This window comes from Delphinapterus leucas, chromosome 10, assembly GCF_059928025.1.
Source record: "Delphinapterus leucas isolate spDelLeu-1000000601 "Yukka" chromosome 10, BTC_Dleu_Yukka2, whole genome shotgun sequence".
NCBI lineage: Eukaryota > Metazoa > Chordata > Mammalia > Artiodactyla > Monodontidae > Delphinapterus > Delphinapterus leucas.
This window is the reverse complement of record NC_143138.1, coordinates 21,083,406-21,102,850: the sequence shown is the minus strand read 5'-3', so window position 1 is coordinate 21,102,850 and position 19,445 is coordinate 21,083,406. Positions and strand designations below refer to the sequence as shown.

Sequence of the window (19,445 nt, the reverse complement as noted above, 5' to 3'; positions counted from 1 at the left end):
CGGATTTTATTTGAGCTAAACTGAGGATTATAACCGGGAGACAGATTCTCAGAAAGCTCTGAGAAATGTTCCACCTGTTCGAAGTCGAATGCACAGTCATATACATTTTCGAGACAAAGGATAGTACATCAAAAGGTACGGATATGTTTGCTGACATTTTACATAAAGTTCACCAAGGCTATACATAGTCCATGTAACCATGTACAAAGGGAGCAGCAAGTCACCATGACCCCCTACAAATCTGGTAAAGAACGCTATTCTTTTAAGAAGTTACATCGCTAGCATCAGCAGAAAGGGGGAAAATATGATCTTTATGGTGGAGCAGTCACTCCCATCTTTGAAGTGCTCTGTTTAACGTGTAATGCAAATGCACACTGCACATGAGGGAGGAGGTCCAAACAAACACAGAGAGAGAATATTATGTTTAATTTTTCTTGCCCTGCCTTAAAATATAAATTTTATTTCATCAAAAGACAGACCCTCTTTTTCACATTCTCCTATCTTCTGCTCAAAAAAGTCTTTTTCCCAGGCCTGGATTACACACCTCCCTCAAATGGTGAGGCCAGCTGTGTCCCAGTATAGATGTCAACACTAGACCACTCCTTCATCCTGTCACCAAACCTGCCTTAACCTTCACCTTTCTACTCCATCAGGCTCTAGGAATACCTTTACAAGGATGCTTCCAGCCAAGTGGCCCTCAATAGATTGCCTGATCTGTACCAGTGAGGTAGTGTTGCTGGCTACTGAAGTTATAGAATATTCCAGGTGAGGAATCTAACCATCTCTCCCAAAAACCTAAAAATCTTCCGAACTCTCCATGTATCAATCGTGAAAATGATTTATGTGTACAAGTGGAAATGGTTTACAATCAAATGCTTGTTTATCCACCCAGTGCCTATCATGTGGCAGGCACCATGCTAATCTCACATGGCTCATGAGTTCCATCCTAAAGAGGCTGGTGGGAGGATGAGTCAAACAGTTCAATAGCAATTACAGTAGAGTGGGATATAACACCATTGGGAGTGGAGGGTACTGTAGGCCACGCTTTGATACTTAACTCAGACTGGGTGGAGATAGAAGGAGGTGGGGAAGACGTCATGGAAGAAGTGACACCCAAACTGAGCATGGAGGAGATGTAGGCAAGATCGAGGCAAGAGAGTGGGCTGGAGAGAGAAGTGGACGAGGTGCTCCAAGCAAAGGGAACAGTGTGTGCCTAGAGGTGAGAAAGAGGACGCTCAGTTCAGGTAAGCGGAAGCAACTAGAGAATGGGGTGTACAGATCTTGATATTCTTCTTTGTCTGGCGATGACCATAGGCCCATAGGCATCCTCATAATTTGTGGCAGGGGTCCCCAACCCCCGGGCCACGGACCAGTACCGGTCGTGGCCTGTTAGGAACTGGGCTGCACAGCAAGAGGTGAGTGGCGGGCGAGCAAGTAAAGTTCATCTGTATTTACAGCAGCTCCCCATCGCTCACATTACTGCCGAGCTCCGCCTCCTGTCAGATCAGCAGCGGCATTAGATTCTCATAGGAGCTTGAACCCTACTGTGAACTGCACATGCGAGGGATCTAGGTTGGGCACCCCTCATGAGAATCTAACGCCTGTTGGTCTGAGGAGGAGTTGAGGCGGTGATGCCAGCGCTGGGGAACGGCTGCAAATACAGATCATCATTAGCAGAGAGGTCTGACTGCACAGACACCATAATAAGTCAATTGCTTGCAGACTCATATCAAAACCCTATCAGTGAGTGACAAGTGAAAACAAGCTCAGGGCTCCCACTGATTCTGCATTATGGTGAGTTGTATCATTATTTCATTATATATTACAATGTAATAATAATAGAAATAAAGTGCATAATAAAGGTAATGCACTCGAATCATCCCGAAAACATCCCGCGCCCCCCTCCTTGGAAAAACTGTCTTCCACGAAACCAGTCCCTGGTGCCAAAAAGGTTGGGAACTGCTGATTTATGGCATCAAGAAAACCACAGCTGGACTTGGTTTGACAGTTGATAAGTCTCAAGTGTTTCATGTTTTCTTTTGAAAAGACCATACATTACCAAAGCATTATGGATGGAACTTGAATTTACAAGTTGTGGATTAAGTGGGACCTCTAGCTGGGCTGCTGAGATTCTCCTATGGAGATGTACAGCTAAAAGGGTCTTTATTTCCCATTTCTTCCTGGGTAGCAACACTCATCTACTTGCTCCATACCTGTTTTTGCTGCCGACATGTCTATTCCTCGGGGTAGGAGCTGCACCTGTCCTGTTCACAGGCGTTGGCAAACAGTGGGTGCTCAATTACAACAACAAAAAGATTTATTAGGCATTTATGCCTGGGATTTATCAGGCCTTTATTATTTGCCAAGCACTTTGTATATACCAAATCATGCAATCTCACAGCATACATATGGGGTAAGTTTCAATTATTTCCTCCATTTTAAAGAGGAAGTCACCAAGGCAAGGGATACAAAGTCATTTGCCTGGAAGGTCATACAGCTCGTAAGTGGCAGAGCCCAGGTAGCCTGAATAGTGTTGGACCCACCTAGTGACCCTCCAGGCACTTCTGAGTGCTTCTCCTATTACCCTAGGAGTTGTGCCTATTTGCCATTTCCTCCTTTCTCATGTTTCCAGGGCCCACGTGGGGACCCTAAATGGGCAGAAATGGACAATATGTGGTCACCTAGGCAATAAAGGGAAACTTCATTTGTTTGTTCTTTTCTAGCCTTGCTAATGACCATCTTTCTAAGACATACCAATTCACTTTTCTTTCAGTGTATGTATGAACCTTTCTGTGAGTTCTGAGGAATTTAGAGGAGAGAGAGGGCAGAACAATTCTAAATATCAATAATCATAAGAGATTCACCCTATTTTCTGCCTTTGTAACCTGTTATTAGATTAGATTTCTTTTTTAAAAAAGGAATGGAGAGGAGAAAATTCCAGTCGCCTGAGGTTTTTGATTTTGGGGGGCTTTGCAATAAATTATGTAAAAATAATATTCACTATCCAAGTTCTGAGTTCAGAATAGAAACACTGTAGGTTAATATTTGTAACTGTAGTATTAATGCTCAAAATAAGCGGGCTAGACGTCAGGAAAATTGAATTTGAGGGATGTTTCTGGAGATGTCACTAAACATGAATTTGTGTGTGTCTAAATCTCCCTTCCTGGGTCCTGGGTCCTGGGTGCTGTTCTGAACTGCAAAATTTGTAAACTGTCAGACCCTCATGACCTGCAAGTCAATCCTGCAGAAAATCTTACACAGCTTCATAATGTAATACATAGGAAGATGTTCATTGATGGCACCCTTATTTGTGGTGGGAGGGCGTTGGACCTAATCTGGGAGTCATCCCTGGGTGAGGACACACACTGCAGACCTCTGTGCAATAATTAAAAATAATAGTTCTAGATGGGGTCTAGAGGTACGCACAGCAACACAGATTGAAAAACTGGCACACACACACACACAAAACTGTGGTATGAAAGGGACAAAGTAAAAATAGAATGAGATATATGACACAGTGTCATTTATGTAAATTAAAAACGCATGTACCGAAACCAAAAATACATGTTCTACAAAAACATATAGCAAGAAGGAAAAGGATGATCTTTCCAGTGATTTCTTATGGGGGTGGGAGACGAAAAATGAAATTGAAAGGCAATTAAAAAGGAATCCATAAATAAATAAAACAAATGAAGGGCCCTGTGGACATCAGTGATAAATAATTGAGGAGTAACATTCATTCGACTCCTTGAATGTGAAGGAGAGAGAGAGGGACAGACAACTAGAGACAGTGAAAGGAGATGAGATTACAATGACTAGATCTTAAATTGTGTTCTGGGTACAGAGTGCTTTCATTCTTTTTTTTTAATATTTTAATTTTTTTATTTCGGATAATTTATTTTTTAAAAAAAAAAAGGATGAATTCACGAGGTGAACATGGAAGAATGTGATACACATACAATCGTTGAATAGTTTGAAAAGGGAACTGTCAGGAGTGGGATTCGAACCCACGCCTCCAGAGGAGACTGCGACCTGAACGCAGCGCCTTAGACCGCTCGGCCATCCTGACTCGCTGTTTCTACATACTGCTCGGATTTCATTTCCGTGTCTACCTCAACGCTAGTCAACTTTTTTTTTTTTTTTCCTGAGGATGTGGAAATTCTTCGGTTAAAAAGCGAAACCACAAGTTTGCGAACGGACCCGGACGCCGACCCTGGGTGGAAACGCAGGATAAGTGCCGGGTTGCCGGGGCCGCCGGGGGGCGTCTTCTGCATGAAAGCGGATTCGATTCCAGGCTGCCGCGGGCGTGGCGGCGCGGGCCTGGGTACCTAAGAGTAAGGGAACTTTTTCTCCATTCTCGACAGAATTCTTGTTCAAATAATGGCACCCACGTTGCTGAAGTTGCCTTACTTAAATTGACACCTGCTCCCAGGAGGTTTTAGGCTATTTATTCAAGTTTGGTGCTCGCCGAGGCCCAGCCCTCTCGGGCGCTCGCTCATTCCTCCCTCCTGTCCTTTCTGTTGTAAATCTCCCCGCTGGGGTTACCCTGGGGACCGGTGTAAGGGTGTCCGGGTGTCTTGCTTCTTGTTCCGAGTTATCTAGCTGTACACTGAGGATTTGTGGACTTTTCTGTATGGATGTTATACTGTTCTCAAAAGGAGGCCTCAAACTAAGACCAGTTCTGCCTTTCACTTTCTACAAGTGTATCGCTTTATCTTCCATTAATTCTTATGGCTTTCCTAAATCTCTGTTTATGTCCAGCAAAGCTACCAGATCTGTACCACAAAGAGTTTCTAATTGGTATGGAACACTCCTCAAAGAGAATTTAGTTTAGGTCCTTAGAACTAAACCATGGAGATATAGTTTTTTTGTTTTTTTTTTTTAAGGAGAGGATAAACCCAAATTTTGACATCGGTTATATTTGAGTGATGACATTTTGATCATTTTTATTTTTTTAAATGAACTTCCATATGTATTCAAGGAAAAAGGCTATTTCCATTTTAAATTTTAAAATGAGAGTAAATGTGAATGTAGTTGGGAGTGGACTCAGAGGTTTTGAGAAGGAATTTTGAGGAGACCTGAGTGGGTCTGGAGGCAGAAGGGACAGATAGATAAATTGGGATATGCAGAGAGATGGCGCGGAACGGTTGTTGTTGATAAGGGATGATAGAAGTTGTACAGTTATTTTTCTCTTAATTTGAATGTCTGAGCTCAACTATCTCACAGAATCTCTGTTAAAGAGAGGCAGGCCCTTTCAAACATGTGATGACCAGAGTTGGCATTTGGTGTGTGAAATGAAGTCTATCACTATCATTTCAGTAGCATTTGCGTTTTGGGCCTGATCTTTAGCTGTGGGGTGAGAGGTTTTTGTTTCTGGTTAAAAAAGAAAATCAGGCCTTGGAAATACTACAATTATTTGCAGTGGTGGAAGAGACGCCTTTTTGGTGCTTCTAAAATCACAGTATCACCGATTCTGCTTCAGGTGATTAAGACGGGCTTTGGCAAAGCATCAGCAAGGCCACCTTTCTTCTCTTTTGGAAGGTTTGAAAATAAAGCCAGAACGACCAAGACTGTTCATTTCTTCCAGGCACTGGTAGCTGGTGCCAGCTGGAAAGAAAGCCTCAGGGCTCATCAGATAAGTGCCTCATGTGAAGAGGCTAAACCTGGGAGGGGGGTGGACACAGATGTTTCCTAAGAATCTACTACCAGCTCAGTACTGTGTTTGGTAACCATTTTCCTTGAAGATCATGAGGAAATAGGAAGGGGAGAGAAGTCGCAGAAGTAATTAAAACCTATGACGAGTTCTCTTTCTACTCTCAGAGAGGGGTTCCTGTGGCAGTCCCATCTATTCGGAGTGAGATTTTACATATACATTTCAGGGTACACATTGTACATTAAACTAGCAAAACAACTGCTTGAGGTTCTCAAGTATTTTTAAAGAACTTCGGACTTTGTTTCTTGAACTTCTTTCTTTGTTTTTTGAACTTTTTTACTTTCTAAAAGTACAATTTGAACACAAATGAATACTTTTTTTTTCTTTCCGGTGTGTGGGCCTCTCACTGTTGTAGCCTTTCCCGTTGCGGAGCACAGGCTCGGATGCGCAGGCTCAGCGGCCATGGCTCATGAGCCCAGCCGCTCTGCGGGATGTGGGATCTTCCCGGACAGGGGCACGAACTTGTGTTTCCTGCATAGGTAGGCGTACTTTCAACCAGTGCGCCACCAGGGAAGCCCGTATACTGCTTGATTTGCATTAAGGTCAGACCCTCTGTGAGGGGGACTATTCCTGATCCTCGCTTGGGGCAAATAGGAAAAAGTGGGCATCTCACTGAACTATCAGGGCCTTCAGAGTAGGAATCCAAAGGGCCTTTCCTCTGGAACGGTGGTTTAAAGATCACCCAAGTTTGTTTGTTTTTCCAATTATGAGGCATCACCACTAAAATTTCCCAAACATTTCCTCCAGAGGCTAAGGGCGGGTAGCCATTGGCACTGTGGCCTTATTGCAAGTAGCTGGACAGTCCTGGGACAATAGCCCCTTCCCTGGTGAGCCCACTGCCATCAGGTCTGGGGATGGGTCTTGGATAAACAGAACCACACTGCTTTGGCTCACTGCATTCCCACGCAGGTTTCTTTCCTCTGTTTTTGTTTCAGTTCCACTTGCTGGGATAAAGAAAGGAAGGTGCAGATGCTGTTTTCAGCAATCAGACAGACTTATTTATTAGGTTAAGACCATGGGTGACATCTATCCTGGAAACTGGAAAACCCAGTGGAAATGGAAGGTTGGAGCCTGGGTAAATATGCAGTCTATTGGGAAGACAAGACACACATATATAGGAAAATGCAAATACAGACAACTGCGGTCGATCCAGCTGTGCTGGACACAATGATGCAGCCTTCAGGGAACACTGAGGAGAAGCAGCGTGTAGGAAAGCTGGGTGGGGAGAGAGCGATTGGTGGTGCGGTGTGGAAGTGGGTGGTGGCCGAAGCTAATTAAAGGTATGGTGGAGGGTCTAAACCAAATGTTGGGTTGAGGCTGAGACAATGGCTGATAAAGTGGTGATCTTACTGAACGATGATGCCTGGAAATGCCTCTGAAATGGAGAGATTCTAGATCAAAAAGAAGAAGAGAACCTGAGACTTGTGGAGTCAACAAAGTGAGGTTGAGATGAGCCCCAGGCAAGGGAGAAACGTGGGTGCAGAGAGGGGAACAGGGCCGAGGCATGGCTGTGAACACAACCTTTGAATTTTATCTAAAATTCTCCCCTCTATCAAACGTTCTGTCTGATCCCTTAGCCCTGCTCATTTCATCTCTTCTTTACTCTCCTTGCCAATTGCTCAGATCCACCCCAGGGGATATGACTTAAAAAATTTGACATATAGGCCCTAAAACTCTAGGGGCAGGCCAGATGTCCATCAATGGCCTGGGTTCACCTCACTTTCTTCTATCATGACTTCCCCCGCAAGTTCCCTTATGGGATTTCAGCCTCGGATCTTCCCTTCCCAGGATCCTTTGGGTTTTCTGCTTGCCTAAAACCTGTTCCTGTACATATTCGTATTCTGGACACCAAGATGTTTCTGTCACAACCCTAGGCCAGCCTAAGCCCATCTTGATCCCTGAGCTTCAAGTGCCTTCCTATAGGCTTTGGCCTCAAGGGCCAGGAGAACGCGAGAAGCAGTTGGAGTCCCTTCTCTGCCCCCTGAATATTGAAACAGAAACAGAAACAGATTAGGAAGGTCCTACACCCCACACTCTATCAGCAGCAACACAACCTTCTCAAGATTAATTAACCCCTACCCAACAGGAAGAAACAGGGGCTGGGTACAGCTGGCAGATGAAGCCCCAGGGGGTGATAGAGAAGGGGGTAAGAGTGAAAGGAAGCGGTTGAGCTGGGGTGTTCCTTAAGGTACCCATTGGCTGGGCTGGGGAGGGATCAGTTTAGAATGGAGGGTGTCTGTATCCCCAGAGGCAGAGTCCTGCCCTATGGGCGAGAGTGGGATGTCCTTAGAAAGGTCCTTGGGATCAGCAACTACTGTGACTCCCTCAAGCCCATTAGTGATTGGGCAGATGGTCAGGGGCTTTTTACCACAGGACCACAGGCAGAAGAAGGGCCGGAGGGGGCCTGAGAAAGAGGCATTAGAGAAAGTATAGATATGGGATCCATCAGTCATGTTGTAGAAGCAGATGTCTCCTGACTCACAGTCCAGGAAGATCCCAACTCGGCGGGGGGGTCCCGCCAATGGGAGAGGGGTCCGCAGGGGGGTGAGAGCCCAGTACCCGTTTCCATACAACTCCACAGCCCAGAACCCATTCTCGGGAGTCATGGGGTCAAATCCTTTCTTCATCACGTTCTCCCTACACACCCCGATTGCCCAGTCAGTCCTGTCTCCCACCTCCACCTCCCAGTAATGTCTCCCCGAGGTGAAGGCCTCACGACCCAACACACAAGGCCAGGAGTCAAATCTCTCTGGTTTCTCAGGCAGTTTCTGACGTGAATCTTCCAGTCGGACAGATTTTGAATCTTCATACAGAAAGAGGTGGGGGTGGGCGGTATCTGGATCCAGAGTCACATCAACTAGAGACAGACAGAAAGTGAGTCTGAACATCAGTGAATGTTAAAGGTTGAGAGAACTATCCTTTCTTCTCCAAAGAAGTGGGACACTGCTCTAGCAGTTGACAGGTCTCCTCCAGAAGAGAGCTGCCTGGCCTGCTCAGCTGTCTCTAGTCCCCTCTTCCATCCACAGCCACAGGGTGATGTATGAACTGACTGTCCCCAGTGCCCCATGGGACCCTGTCAGCGGGGACTTGTCTTCTAGCCATCTTCCAAGGACCCTCTGTGTGCCTCAAGGAAAACGTTGAGGCCATTTGCCATCATCTATCCCCTCTATATCCTCATCACTAAAATATGTTAGTGGTTTTTATTTCCAAGTACTGTAGGACTTTGAATTCCTGCAAGGTAGATCCTCGGAGCCCTTGAGATATTTAGAGTCACTGACCTGCATGCAGTGTAGCCTTTTTCCATTCTGCAATGGGGGAGGGGGAAAACGTGTTATTGACATGTTTTATAATAAGAGAGAGAAAACCTTGTGGATGAAATAATTAGAAGAAGATAGAACTTACTGAGCTCTTCCAGGAGTTTCTCTGGAAAACAAACAGAAATACCTTAGTGACCTTCTAGAGTGGGCATGAGGGAGGGGACAAAACAGGTGTAAGAAACACACAAAGGAGTAACTGTTTACTTCATGACTACCTGATTGTTGAAGCATTATCAATAAATGAAGAACAGGGATTATGTTTTGTTTTCTAAGAAATATGCAGGAAGTTCCTACTGGCTTGGGATCAGATCTTCAGTCGTTACTGGGAAACCAAGTTAAAAGTAATGATAGAGTCTGAAGGTGAGTAGTGAATAAACATCAGGTCTGTTCTCTCAGTTAGAACTGGTTTTGACTCGTCTTGTACCCCAAACCTCTGTTATTCTTCATATTGGGTGCCACTGACTTCAGGAGCCTTATAATCCCCTCTGACTTTCAGAATTCTAGAATCAATTATCTTCCCATTGGCAGTCATCCTAAAGGACTTGGATCCAACCCCACTTGGAAGCATTCCCAAAAAGAAGACTGGGATTCTATGACTTACCTTTAGAGCTGAATTCATGCCTCTTCTGTCTGGATCTTTCCTTGTATAGTCTCCAAGTGAAAAATATGGACCCAATTGTGAGAAGTCCTAGGACCATCAAGACCACAGCCACAGCCACCATCCAGGGAGTCAGCCTTGGGAAGAAGGGAGCTAAAACAAAATCCCCAAGAAGGACATTTGTTGAGAAGCTCAGAGCAAGTCCAGCTCCTCTCCTGACTCCAAAAGGGGGTGGAAGAGAGGATGACCTGGACCTCTCACATTCCTCCCATGGCAAAATAGTCCCTCCAGTGCCACTCTGAGCTTTTCAGATAAATTTTGATCTTAGGTAACAGAGAGCAGATAAAGAGAGGAATGAAGATGAACAAGAGTCATTTGGGGACAGGACCTGTGAGATAAAGAATATAATGGACCAATTCCTGTTTTCATGGAAATTTCTCCTTAGCTATCAATGCAGGATGGGAGCCAAGGGGTTGAGGGAAGTAAATAAGGAAGGGGAAGTGTCACACTGAGTGCAACAGAATGGGACTCAATGACCAAAGAATAAGGAAAAGTTCCTGCCTGAACCAGAGATAGTGTGTAAGGAATAATAAGAAGATTTGCTTCCCTGAGGACCCTGGAAACTTAGCCAGAGCTCTAGCATGGAATGGGGAGGAAGGCAAGGCAAGGGAGGAAACAGGAGAACTAATTTAGTTAGATCCAGAAGACCCCCCCCTCCAGAGACAAAGCTTCTCTACCAAGATATATCTCCCAAGATAGAAAATCTGGAATTTGTATGAGATCTAGGTAAAATTTATGCCTTCAGAATCTCTACTCTTCTAGTGAGGCTGGTGGGGCTTGGTGGGCAAGAGTTTAGGTGGGGGAAAGCTTAAGGTGAGGAAAATAGACAAGTCTGCCATGAGGTTACAGCCGGGCAGGTGTCCCATGTGATGTGGCCCTGAAGCTGTGTCAAAAAGGAACCTAGCACTGATTTCACTGACCTGGTATAGAAATCTCTACTTCCTTCTCTCGGCCGAGAAGGAGGTTCCGGATACAGCAGGACACATTCTTCATGGAGGTGTCCCTGATGATCACTGAAGCTGCCACGGTGAACAGACCTTCTTCATCAGGGTTCCTGGACTCTGACACGGATGGAAACTCCTCTCCCTTGGGAGTTCGCCACTGTACCCGGGGCTCTGGGTACCATCCCACTGAGGTACACTCCAGCCAGATCTCTCCACTCTCTTGAACTTCCATGTGGATGTGAGGATCAGAGCCCAGAGCTATGGAGAAAGGAGACAACTTACTCCTTTAGCGGACATCCTTCTGGGAGGCTTATAACCACAGGACTACATAGTTTGAGAAAGAGAAACCCAAGGGAACTGGGGATGAGAGGGACTCATCTCCATATTTTATTACACAAGGAAACAGAGGTATCAATAAAAGAATACATCTTATCAGAGAGGGGTGCTGTGTTGGGATTTAGTGTTGGAATTGTGGGCAGGAGTTTGGTGGACAGACAAGGGGTCCGGTCAGCGGGAACAGCAAGCCCAGTGGCTTAGGGGTGGGTTAGTGAATCAAGGCTGGGAGCTCCAGAGACAGGAGAGAGCTCTGTGGTTGGAAGTATCATGAGAAGGCTTTGGGTAGGAAAAGGGCTAGGATTGAGAATGTAAGGATAAACAGAGAAGGAGTATCCTTGAGGAGAAGGGGGATTGGATGTTCTTTGCACTGAGATTGTAGTAGACAATTTAAGTTTCACTTACCTGTGATACTGATTCAGGCATTTTCTTGAATGATTTCAACCTCATCTACCCCCACCCCCCAATTAAATTGACATAAATCAACATGAAGCTGTTTATTATGTTGACATAAATCAACATGAAGCTGTTTTTCCTTTCTGTTCAGCCTAATTATTTTCTTACAATTCCACAAAGTACAGAAAAACAGCAAGCTTCAGAGAAGAGTTCTTAAACACATATCCACAACTATTGGTTTAAATCCATATACCAAGTTGTGCGTGTACGTGAAAATGTGTATTCTTTTCATGAAAAGGGCCACCACCCTTAGCAGATTCTCAAAGGTGTCTTATCACTCAGAAAAGGTAACAACGACAGCTTTATGCTATCAAATCTCTAGGGCTTTATAACCAAACTTTAAGATACTTCCCTAAAAAGGAAATATGAGTTATATATGATGCTGCCACGTGGGGCACTCTGTTATGAGGCAGGGACCCAGATTTCACCCACGTATTTTTCAAACTTTATTTGACTACATACATGAAAAGCAGTATAGTTGTATATTATACATTGTAGGGCAGTCGAGGCACAGTAATAATATCTTACAAGCACATAATGCTTTTAGAATTGACAAAGCAGTTTCTCATATATTGTCTCATTTTATTTCATTTCTGCAAAACCTTGCTTGAGAGGTGGTGCTTTCCCAGTTTTACAGTAGGAAATATAGCTCAGAAAGAGATTTGTTTGATGCCAAGTGGGAAAGTCAGACCTCAATGTATACTTTCCTCCTGAGTGTTTACCATTTTCCTTGTTGTTTTACTCTGAAATTTGGCTTGAAAGGAAAAAGGAAACAAAAACAAAAACTTTTGTAGGTAGATCAAGACCCTTAACAAGCAGCCACGCTCCATGATTTTAGGAAATTGGCCTTTGGGTACTAATCCATAAAGCGGCGTCAAAGTATGCATTGGGGTTGCTCACCACAGCCTTAATGTAATGGTGAAAAATAGACACAAATGAAATGGTTAATTCTGGGCTTTGATCAAGCAAATTATGGTCTATTAATAGAAGAGAATGTTATACAGTCATTGCATCTTACACTTATTTAATTAATAACATGGGGAAATGCTTATGCTATAATTGAGAGAGAAAGGCAGGACATCATTGAAATAAAGCTCCGCCCAGAAAGATAATTCCGCTGCTCCCTTTCCACTCTCAACTCAAACCCCCTTCCTACTCATCTCCTACCCTAGGCCTGCCAACCTCTTCCAACCTAAAAGGGATTTGGGGAATGAATGTGATGGCTTCCAAAGTAACAGATCCATAGGAAAATATATCCCTCATGGAGTCACCGGAGAAAGTCAAAACCGGTCTACTCACCAGCCACCTTCAGATGCACGGTGGCCTCTTCGTAGTTTTCGTCCTGCCTGAAAAAGCATCGGTACTCCCCATCATCAGAGGCCTTGACGTCCTGTATCCTCACAGCGACGCGCCCCTCCGCGATGCGGTCCTCCACCAGCGTCACTCTCCCCCAGTACTCGGGCATCTGCTCTCCGGGCTGCTCTCGCCCTTCGCGGCGCACGAACACCGCGGGAGAGACCTTCTCTCGGAACCACCGCAACTCCATGCGCTCGGCGCTCACGTTGGGGGAGAGGTGACAGGGCAACTCGGCATCTTCACCCACCACCGCCGGGATGGGCTCCGGGGGTCCAATCACGTCAAAGGGAGCTGCCAAAAAACCAGGAGGGTCAGACAGAATGTGGAGGTGGGAGATGAGGACTGATACAGACCAGGATCCCGCCGAAGGGCGGAGACTCTCCCACCATTTCTCTTATTCCTACGACACCCCAAGGGAGTCCATCTCGACCCTTATGGAAGTCGCTAAGGAGAACCAAATGGGATTGTTTACAATTGCTGAGAAATTTCAACCTTGTAGGCCAGAGAGAGAGAGAGAGAGAGAGAGAGAGAGAGAGAGAGAGGGGAGACCTACCAGAATCCAGCTCGGGCACCTGGAGGAGAATGAAGACGAGCAGACACCCAGGGAGACAGGAGTTTGGGAAGACTGCCATCTCCAACCTTTGTGGGCAGCAAGATGCTGGTGGACTCGAGTTTGTCAGGAGCTTCAACCTAGGAGACAGATGAAGGGATAGGAGATAGCTATGGGTTGTTGAGACACTGTTCTCCCAGCGTCCTCCCAGCACTTCTTTCCAACTTGGAAAGAGTCATTTGCACCTGAAGCTTCCTCCTTACCTCCCCCCACAGGGCAGACTTTCAGTCCAGGCGGCCCTCAGCACGCTCTCACCGACCACCCTAAGTCTGGTCAATCTTGTCTGTATAAAACAACAAAATGGGCCCTGAATCCCCAAGAGAGACTTAGGAGAAGGGAATTGTGAGGCATAGTACCCATTAATGGGTTTCATATAAATAGAAAAACCTTGGAACCACTGCCCTAAAAAACCTCTTCTTTCAAATACAATAATTTGGCATTTGCTTTTAGCAATGATAGTAAAGATACAGTGATGGAGGTAGAGATGGAGACCAGGGGAGTAAGTTGGAGGAGAAAGGAAGAAAGATTGGGAGCAGATAGAACAAGAAAGGGGAGCTGAAGAGAGCTAAAGGGCTTGAAGAGTAGAGGGCCTAGGACTAGGGAGGAAGGAGCCAGGGGGAGAGAAAATGCCTCCTGGCTGCTGGCTCTCTCAGGGGGTGAGAGTAATCCCAGATACTGACCTCTGATGTTGGAGGAAAAGGCACCAACAAGCTTCTGCTACCAAATGAGAAAGTTGGTTGTGGCCCCAGGGGCAAAAGTTAAAGGAGAAGGAAGGGGGAAGTGCTCTCAGGAAAGCCTGCCCCCAGGTCCCTGATGTATTTACTTTGGGGAAAAAAAAAAGTTTTCTAGAGAGGAAAAGGTCTGTGGATTTGTGGTCTTCAGCTGAGAAATCAGGATATGCATTGATGACCTGGGCTAAACAGAAGGGGACAGGGCAAAAAAGAAAGAGGATTCAAGAAAACACTAAAAGAAAATGTAAAACCTTGGGCCGTTAATTCACCTCTCCAAGCCTCAGTTCTTTTATCTCTGAAATGGGAGTATTGTTAATAATACCTTCTTTGGAGTGGTGTTGCAAGGATTAAATGAGATTAAGCATGTTAAGTGCTTAGCATATAATAGGGACTTAGAAGAGAGAAAGTTGTTATTCTATTATTATTTATGTGAGTTGGAAATTAAAGATAGGCTAGGAATACATTTGTGTGTTTCAGTTTTCAGGGCCCCAAAGTTGTCTCTCTACCAAAGCTACTAACCTAAAAGCAATTCATGAGGCCTGCAATTTCTTGTTTTGGGTTAGACCCCTTATCGTTATGGAAAATTTAAAAATATGTATATTTTTGAAAGTAGAAATCATTCATAATGTCAGCAAATAATGACAGCCTCTGGCAGAATTGTTGATACTTTTGTAAATATAATTTGAAACATTGTTAATAGCTACATAATATCATATTGAAGCTTCCTATAATTCCCAAGATTGTGGGACATCTTGAGTTTTTTGCTTATTATAAATAGTGTGCTTTATACACAAGTCTTTGTCCGCATCTTTGATAGTTTCCTGATAAACTTTCTGATGAATTCCCAGAAATATTGTCATCAGGTCAAATGGTATGAACATATTGTCAAAGTTTCTTCCTGAAATGTCAAGCCTATCACACCATCAACTGAAATGTCCTTCTCACCTAATTCCTGCCAGCATTGAGGGCTATTATTTCTCATCATCACTAATGGAATGGATGATATTGACCAAATTATTACTTCACATGTGTTTATATAATGAGGCTGGTCATTTTTCATGTTTATATATTTTAATATATTCCGGAAGTGAATTTTTTGAGCTAATTGCCTTTTTTTTTTCTAGATAGATTCTGGAGCTTTTTTTTTTCTTTTTTAATCAAAATGTATGAACTTTTTAGAAATTAAAGACATCAACCCTGTATTATATGTGTGGCAAAAACCCTTCACCACCCGTTTGTTCTTTGCCTTTTAATTGGGACTATGATTAAGACCAACAAAAAATAATTCCTCCAGTGGACCCACCTGAGCGCTAGGAGAGTGAATTTTCTCAAATACAAACCTGATCTTGTCACTTTTTGCTTAAAAATCCCTACATGTCTCCTTAGTGACCCCAACACCCAGTTCAGGCACCTTAATCTGGTCAAGAAAATGCTGTAAGATCTAGTGGCCTCCCTCTTTCCTTCCTCTCAGCCTCTTCTCCCCAGAGCCTCTCAGTCTGTCCAACTCACATGAGAAACACTTTTGAAGTCTTTGGTCTTATCTGTAATGTTTAAAGTAAATTAAACATTTTGCTGCATTACGCATGAAATTAAAAAAAAAATATGACTCTAGCTAGACTTTGCCCCGTCCAAGTGAAATCAGCTCTCCAGGAAGATGGGCCAGGTTTATCCTGTGACATGGACAACTTCCTGTTCCCTCTTTGCTGGCACAAATCTGACCTGAATCCTACTGTGTGATGCAGATATGTTTATTTTTGTCTTTTGTTTCCAAGTCTTTCTTCCCCTCCTAAACTGAGCTCTTTGAGGTCTCTGACCTCTTATCAGCACATAGACCGAAGTAGAATTTACAGCTTCAATCACACCCACCAGTCCTTGGCTTTCCTAGTTTGAAATGTGCCTGCCTCATTCTCAGCTCCCATCTGTGCTTAACTTTCAAAAATATCACCGATAATGAGTTTCCTCTCCTCAACACATTCTGATTAGACTTCTATCCCTTGCCCTACATTGTCAAAATATCTTAGAGGAAAATTTGGGGCAGGAGGAAGAGCTTTTACTTGCACCCAAGAGAGCTAGACTGAAAGAAAGGAGCTGGGGAAATAGAGAGCAAATGGTATTCAAGGTATTATGTGGCAGCCAAGGTTCTGATGGATAATATCTGAGTCATTTCGACAGAAACTAGCAGTTTTGGACAATCAGTGGCAGGATCTCTGAATTGTCCAGGCTCAATCAGGGAACAGACATTCTAGATGCCCCCAGTTTTCATGGCTCCCATTGTTTTTTAGGTGCCTTTGTGATGTGGGGCTACTATGAGCAAGTTCCTGTTATTCTGGGGCCCTAGAAACATAAACTGTTTCCTCTTAGACATGAAACCATTTGGGCTGAGGAGTGTGATGTGCTCCTCCGATGACAAGATGTCAGGCCTTCTCCCCCTACACTCCCCTTTTCACCACACACGATTCAAATTTCCTAATATTATAAATTAGTCAGATCCAATGATTATTCTCTTCCTCATCTTACTTGACATCCAACAGCATTTGACCGAGGCAACCACTTACTCCTTTTTTTTTAAGAAGTAGTTTTTATTCTGTCAAAGTAATTCATGCAAAGCATTTTTTTTTTTTTTTTTGCGGTACGCGGGCCTCTCACTGTTGTGGCCTCTCCCGTTGCGGAGCACAGGCTCCGGACGCGCAGGCTCAGCGGCCATGGCTCACGGGCCCAGCCGCTCCGCGGCATGTGGGATCTTCCCAGACCGGGGCACGTTACCTGTGTTCCCTGAATCGGTAGGCGGACTCTCAACCAGTGCGCCACCAGGGAAGCCCATGCAAAGCATTAAAAAAAAAAAAAAAAGTATAAAGAGCTTTTAAGAAAAGCACTATTCCCACTTCCACCCTATCCTTCCTCATTCCCTAGGAACAGCCTCTTCAAATGCTTTGTTGTTTTGTCTGGTATTTATCTAGATATGTCTCAGGAGTAACATTTATGTTGCTATTTCTTGATGAATCCATTTTTAGATATTACTTTTCGATGCTCTATCATGAGCAGTGATGATTTCGTTCTTGTGGTGGCTGAGTTTATATGTCAACTTGACTGGGCTAAGGACTACCCAGGTAACTGGGAAAAGGTCATTTCTGGGTGTGTTTGTGAGGCTGTTTCCAGAAGAGAGAAGCATTTGAATCCGTAAGTGAAGAGACCGTCCTCACCAATGCAGGTGGGAATCATCCAATCCTTTGAGGGCCTGAATAGAATAAAAAGATGCAGGGAGGGCGAATTTGCTCTGTGCTTGAGCTGGGACTTCCAGCTCCTGCCCTCAGACATTAGCACTTCTTGTTCTCTGGCATTTGGACTCTGACCTGGACTTACATCATTGGCTCCCCTGGTTCACAGTTCTTCGAGTTTGGACTGGAACTACACCACCAGTTTTCCTGGGCCTCCAGGTTACAGAGGGCAGATTGTGGGATTTCTTTGTCTCTATAATCACGTGAGCCTATCCCTCATAATAAATCTCTTTCTATATATCTGTATACTGTATATCCTATTGGTCCTGTCTCTCTGGAGAACTCTGACTAATACCATTCTTTTATATCACCAATAGAAATATATCATTTTTGTTCAGTGTTTCCAATACCATGGTTTTGTGGCTATATTTTTATGGAGCTGAGGATCACATATGATTACATTTACTTTCCTGTACAACTTTTTGTGTTTGAGGGGGATGGGGGAGGGAGGGAGTTAAATGATTCACCTTATTTCCTTTGTTTAGTGTTCTGTATTCCCATCACAGATTTTCCCCAGCCCTTAACAGTCTCTAAGTACAGTCTCCGTAGTCAAACATCTCAGGTAATTTATTAGTGCTATTACAATCCCTCCCTAGCCCCATTCCCATCCCTCCCAGAGCAGCACTTCTCTAACTTAAATGAGCATATACTTCACTGGAGGGTCTTATTAAAAATACGTTCTGATTTAGGTCTGGACTGCTACCAGGATTCTCCCTGCTGGCTGCTGCCGTTCCACAGGAGCTTTTTTCTCTTCCTTATTCAGAATCCGCAGCTGACGAGGCATCTGCTGCGGAGATGACCCTGGGGGATGGTTCTGGCTGAGTCTTGGGCTTATTTCTTTTGCACGTGGCTAAACCGAGCTAAGACAAAGGGCTGGGTGCGAATGGGCACATCACGCATAGCACCGTATCCTGTGGCTTGTAGTGAGCTTTGTGGTCAGCTGCTGTTTCTCACTACTGGCATACTGGTAATAACTAGATGTGACCTCATGATATGTTGACATTATAATACTGACATAACCCCCCTATTTACCAAGCCTGTATTAAATTTATGTGCATCGTGTAGCGATCGCTTTGTAATGTGTAGAGATATTGAACCACTGTGGTGTGCAGCATGGACTAACATAGCGCTGTAGGTCAATTATACTTCAAACAAACAAACAAACAAACTCATAGAAAAAGAGATCAGATTTGTGGTTATCAGAAGTGGAGGGTGGGGAGAGGGGGAATTGGATGAAGGTGGTCAAAATGTACAAACTTCCAGTTATAAGATAAATAAGTACTAGGGATGTAATGTACAACATGATAAATATAATTAACACTTGTATAATATATATGAAAGTTGTTAAGAGAATAAATCCTGAGTTCTCCACACAAGGAAAAATTTTTCTTTTATTTTGTATCTATATACGAGGGTGGGTATTCACTAAACTTATCGTGGTAATCATCTTACGATATACATAAGTGAAATCATTATGCTGTACACCTTAAACATATACAGTGCTGTATGTGAATTATGTCTCAATAAAACTGGAAGAAAAGAAATTATGCGCATTGTAGCCCAACAGAGTTTGCATATGTGAATGGGGACTGGAAAGAAATTGAAGAGGTCTGAAGAAGATGCGATGGGATTCTGTGTAGAAGGGGGGTTCGTGGGGGTGGAGTGAGGTTAAATGTATTCCCTGGGAGCAAGAGGCTGAGGTCTGGTTGAGTGGTGACATCTCTGAGTCATATTCCGGGAAACGCGTTTGAAATGGAGAGTTCCTAGAACAAAGAAGAGGGTCAGGAAAGGAACATATGGGAGTCAATAAAATGAGTTTGGATTGTGCAAGGGAAAAATTAGAAGATTTAGGGAAGGGAGCAGTTGTATGGACCACTCAGTTCTTCTTAGAATCTACCCCATTGCACCCTCTCTTCCCATTACCTGGTGGGGCAAATTACTCCAAAGCAGGGCTCTATCCACCCTCTGGAGGACAGGCTATAGAAAACATGAAAATACAGAGTTTAGTATTTTAGAAGCAAGCCATGAATTCATTATTGGTCTGACTTCACC

General features: G+C 44.1%; 1 protein-coding gene and 1 non-coding gene across 2 annotated transcripts; both read right to left on the bottom strand.

The window, feature by feature from the left end:
* Positions 1–3,986: 3,986 nt before the first annotated feature.
* Positions 3,987–4,069, bottom strand: TRNAL-CAG (transfer RNA leucine (anticodon CAG)). Its single transcript has one exon. It is a non-coding gene; the product is annotated as a tRNA-Leu (tRNA).
* Positions 4,070–7,815: 3,746 nt separating this feature from the next.
* BTN1A1 (butyrophilin subfamily 1 member A1) lies at positions 7,816–13,861 on the bottom strand. The gene is made up of 7 exons (XM_030760224.2): positions 13,331–13,861; positions 12,721–13,068; positions 10,609–10,890; positions 9,632–9,781; positions 9,116–9,136; positions 8,992–9,018; positions 7,816–8,570 (listed from the first exon to the last, which is right to left on the bottom strand). Exons 1-7 carry the CDS (start codon positions 13,407–13,409, stop codon positions 7,897–7,899), a joined length of 1,581 nt encoding a protein of 526 aa, XP_030616084.1. The 5' UTR covers positions 13,410–13,861; the 3' UTR covers positions 7,816–7,896.
* Between the last annotated feature and the right edge of the window lie 5,584 nt (positions 13,862–19,445).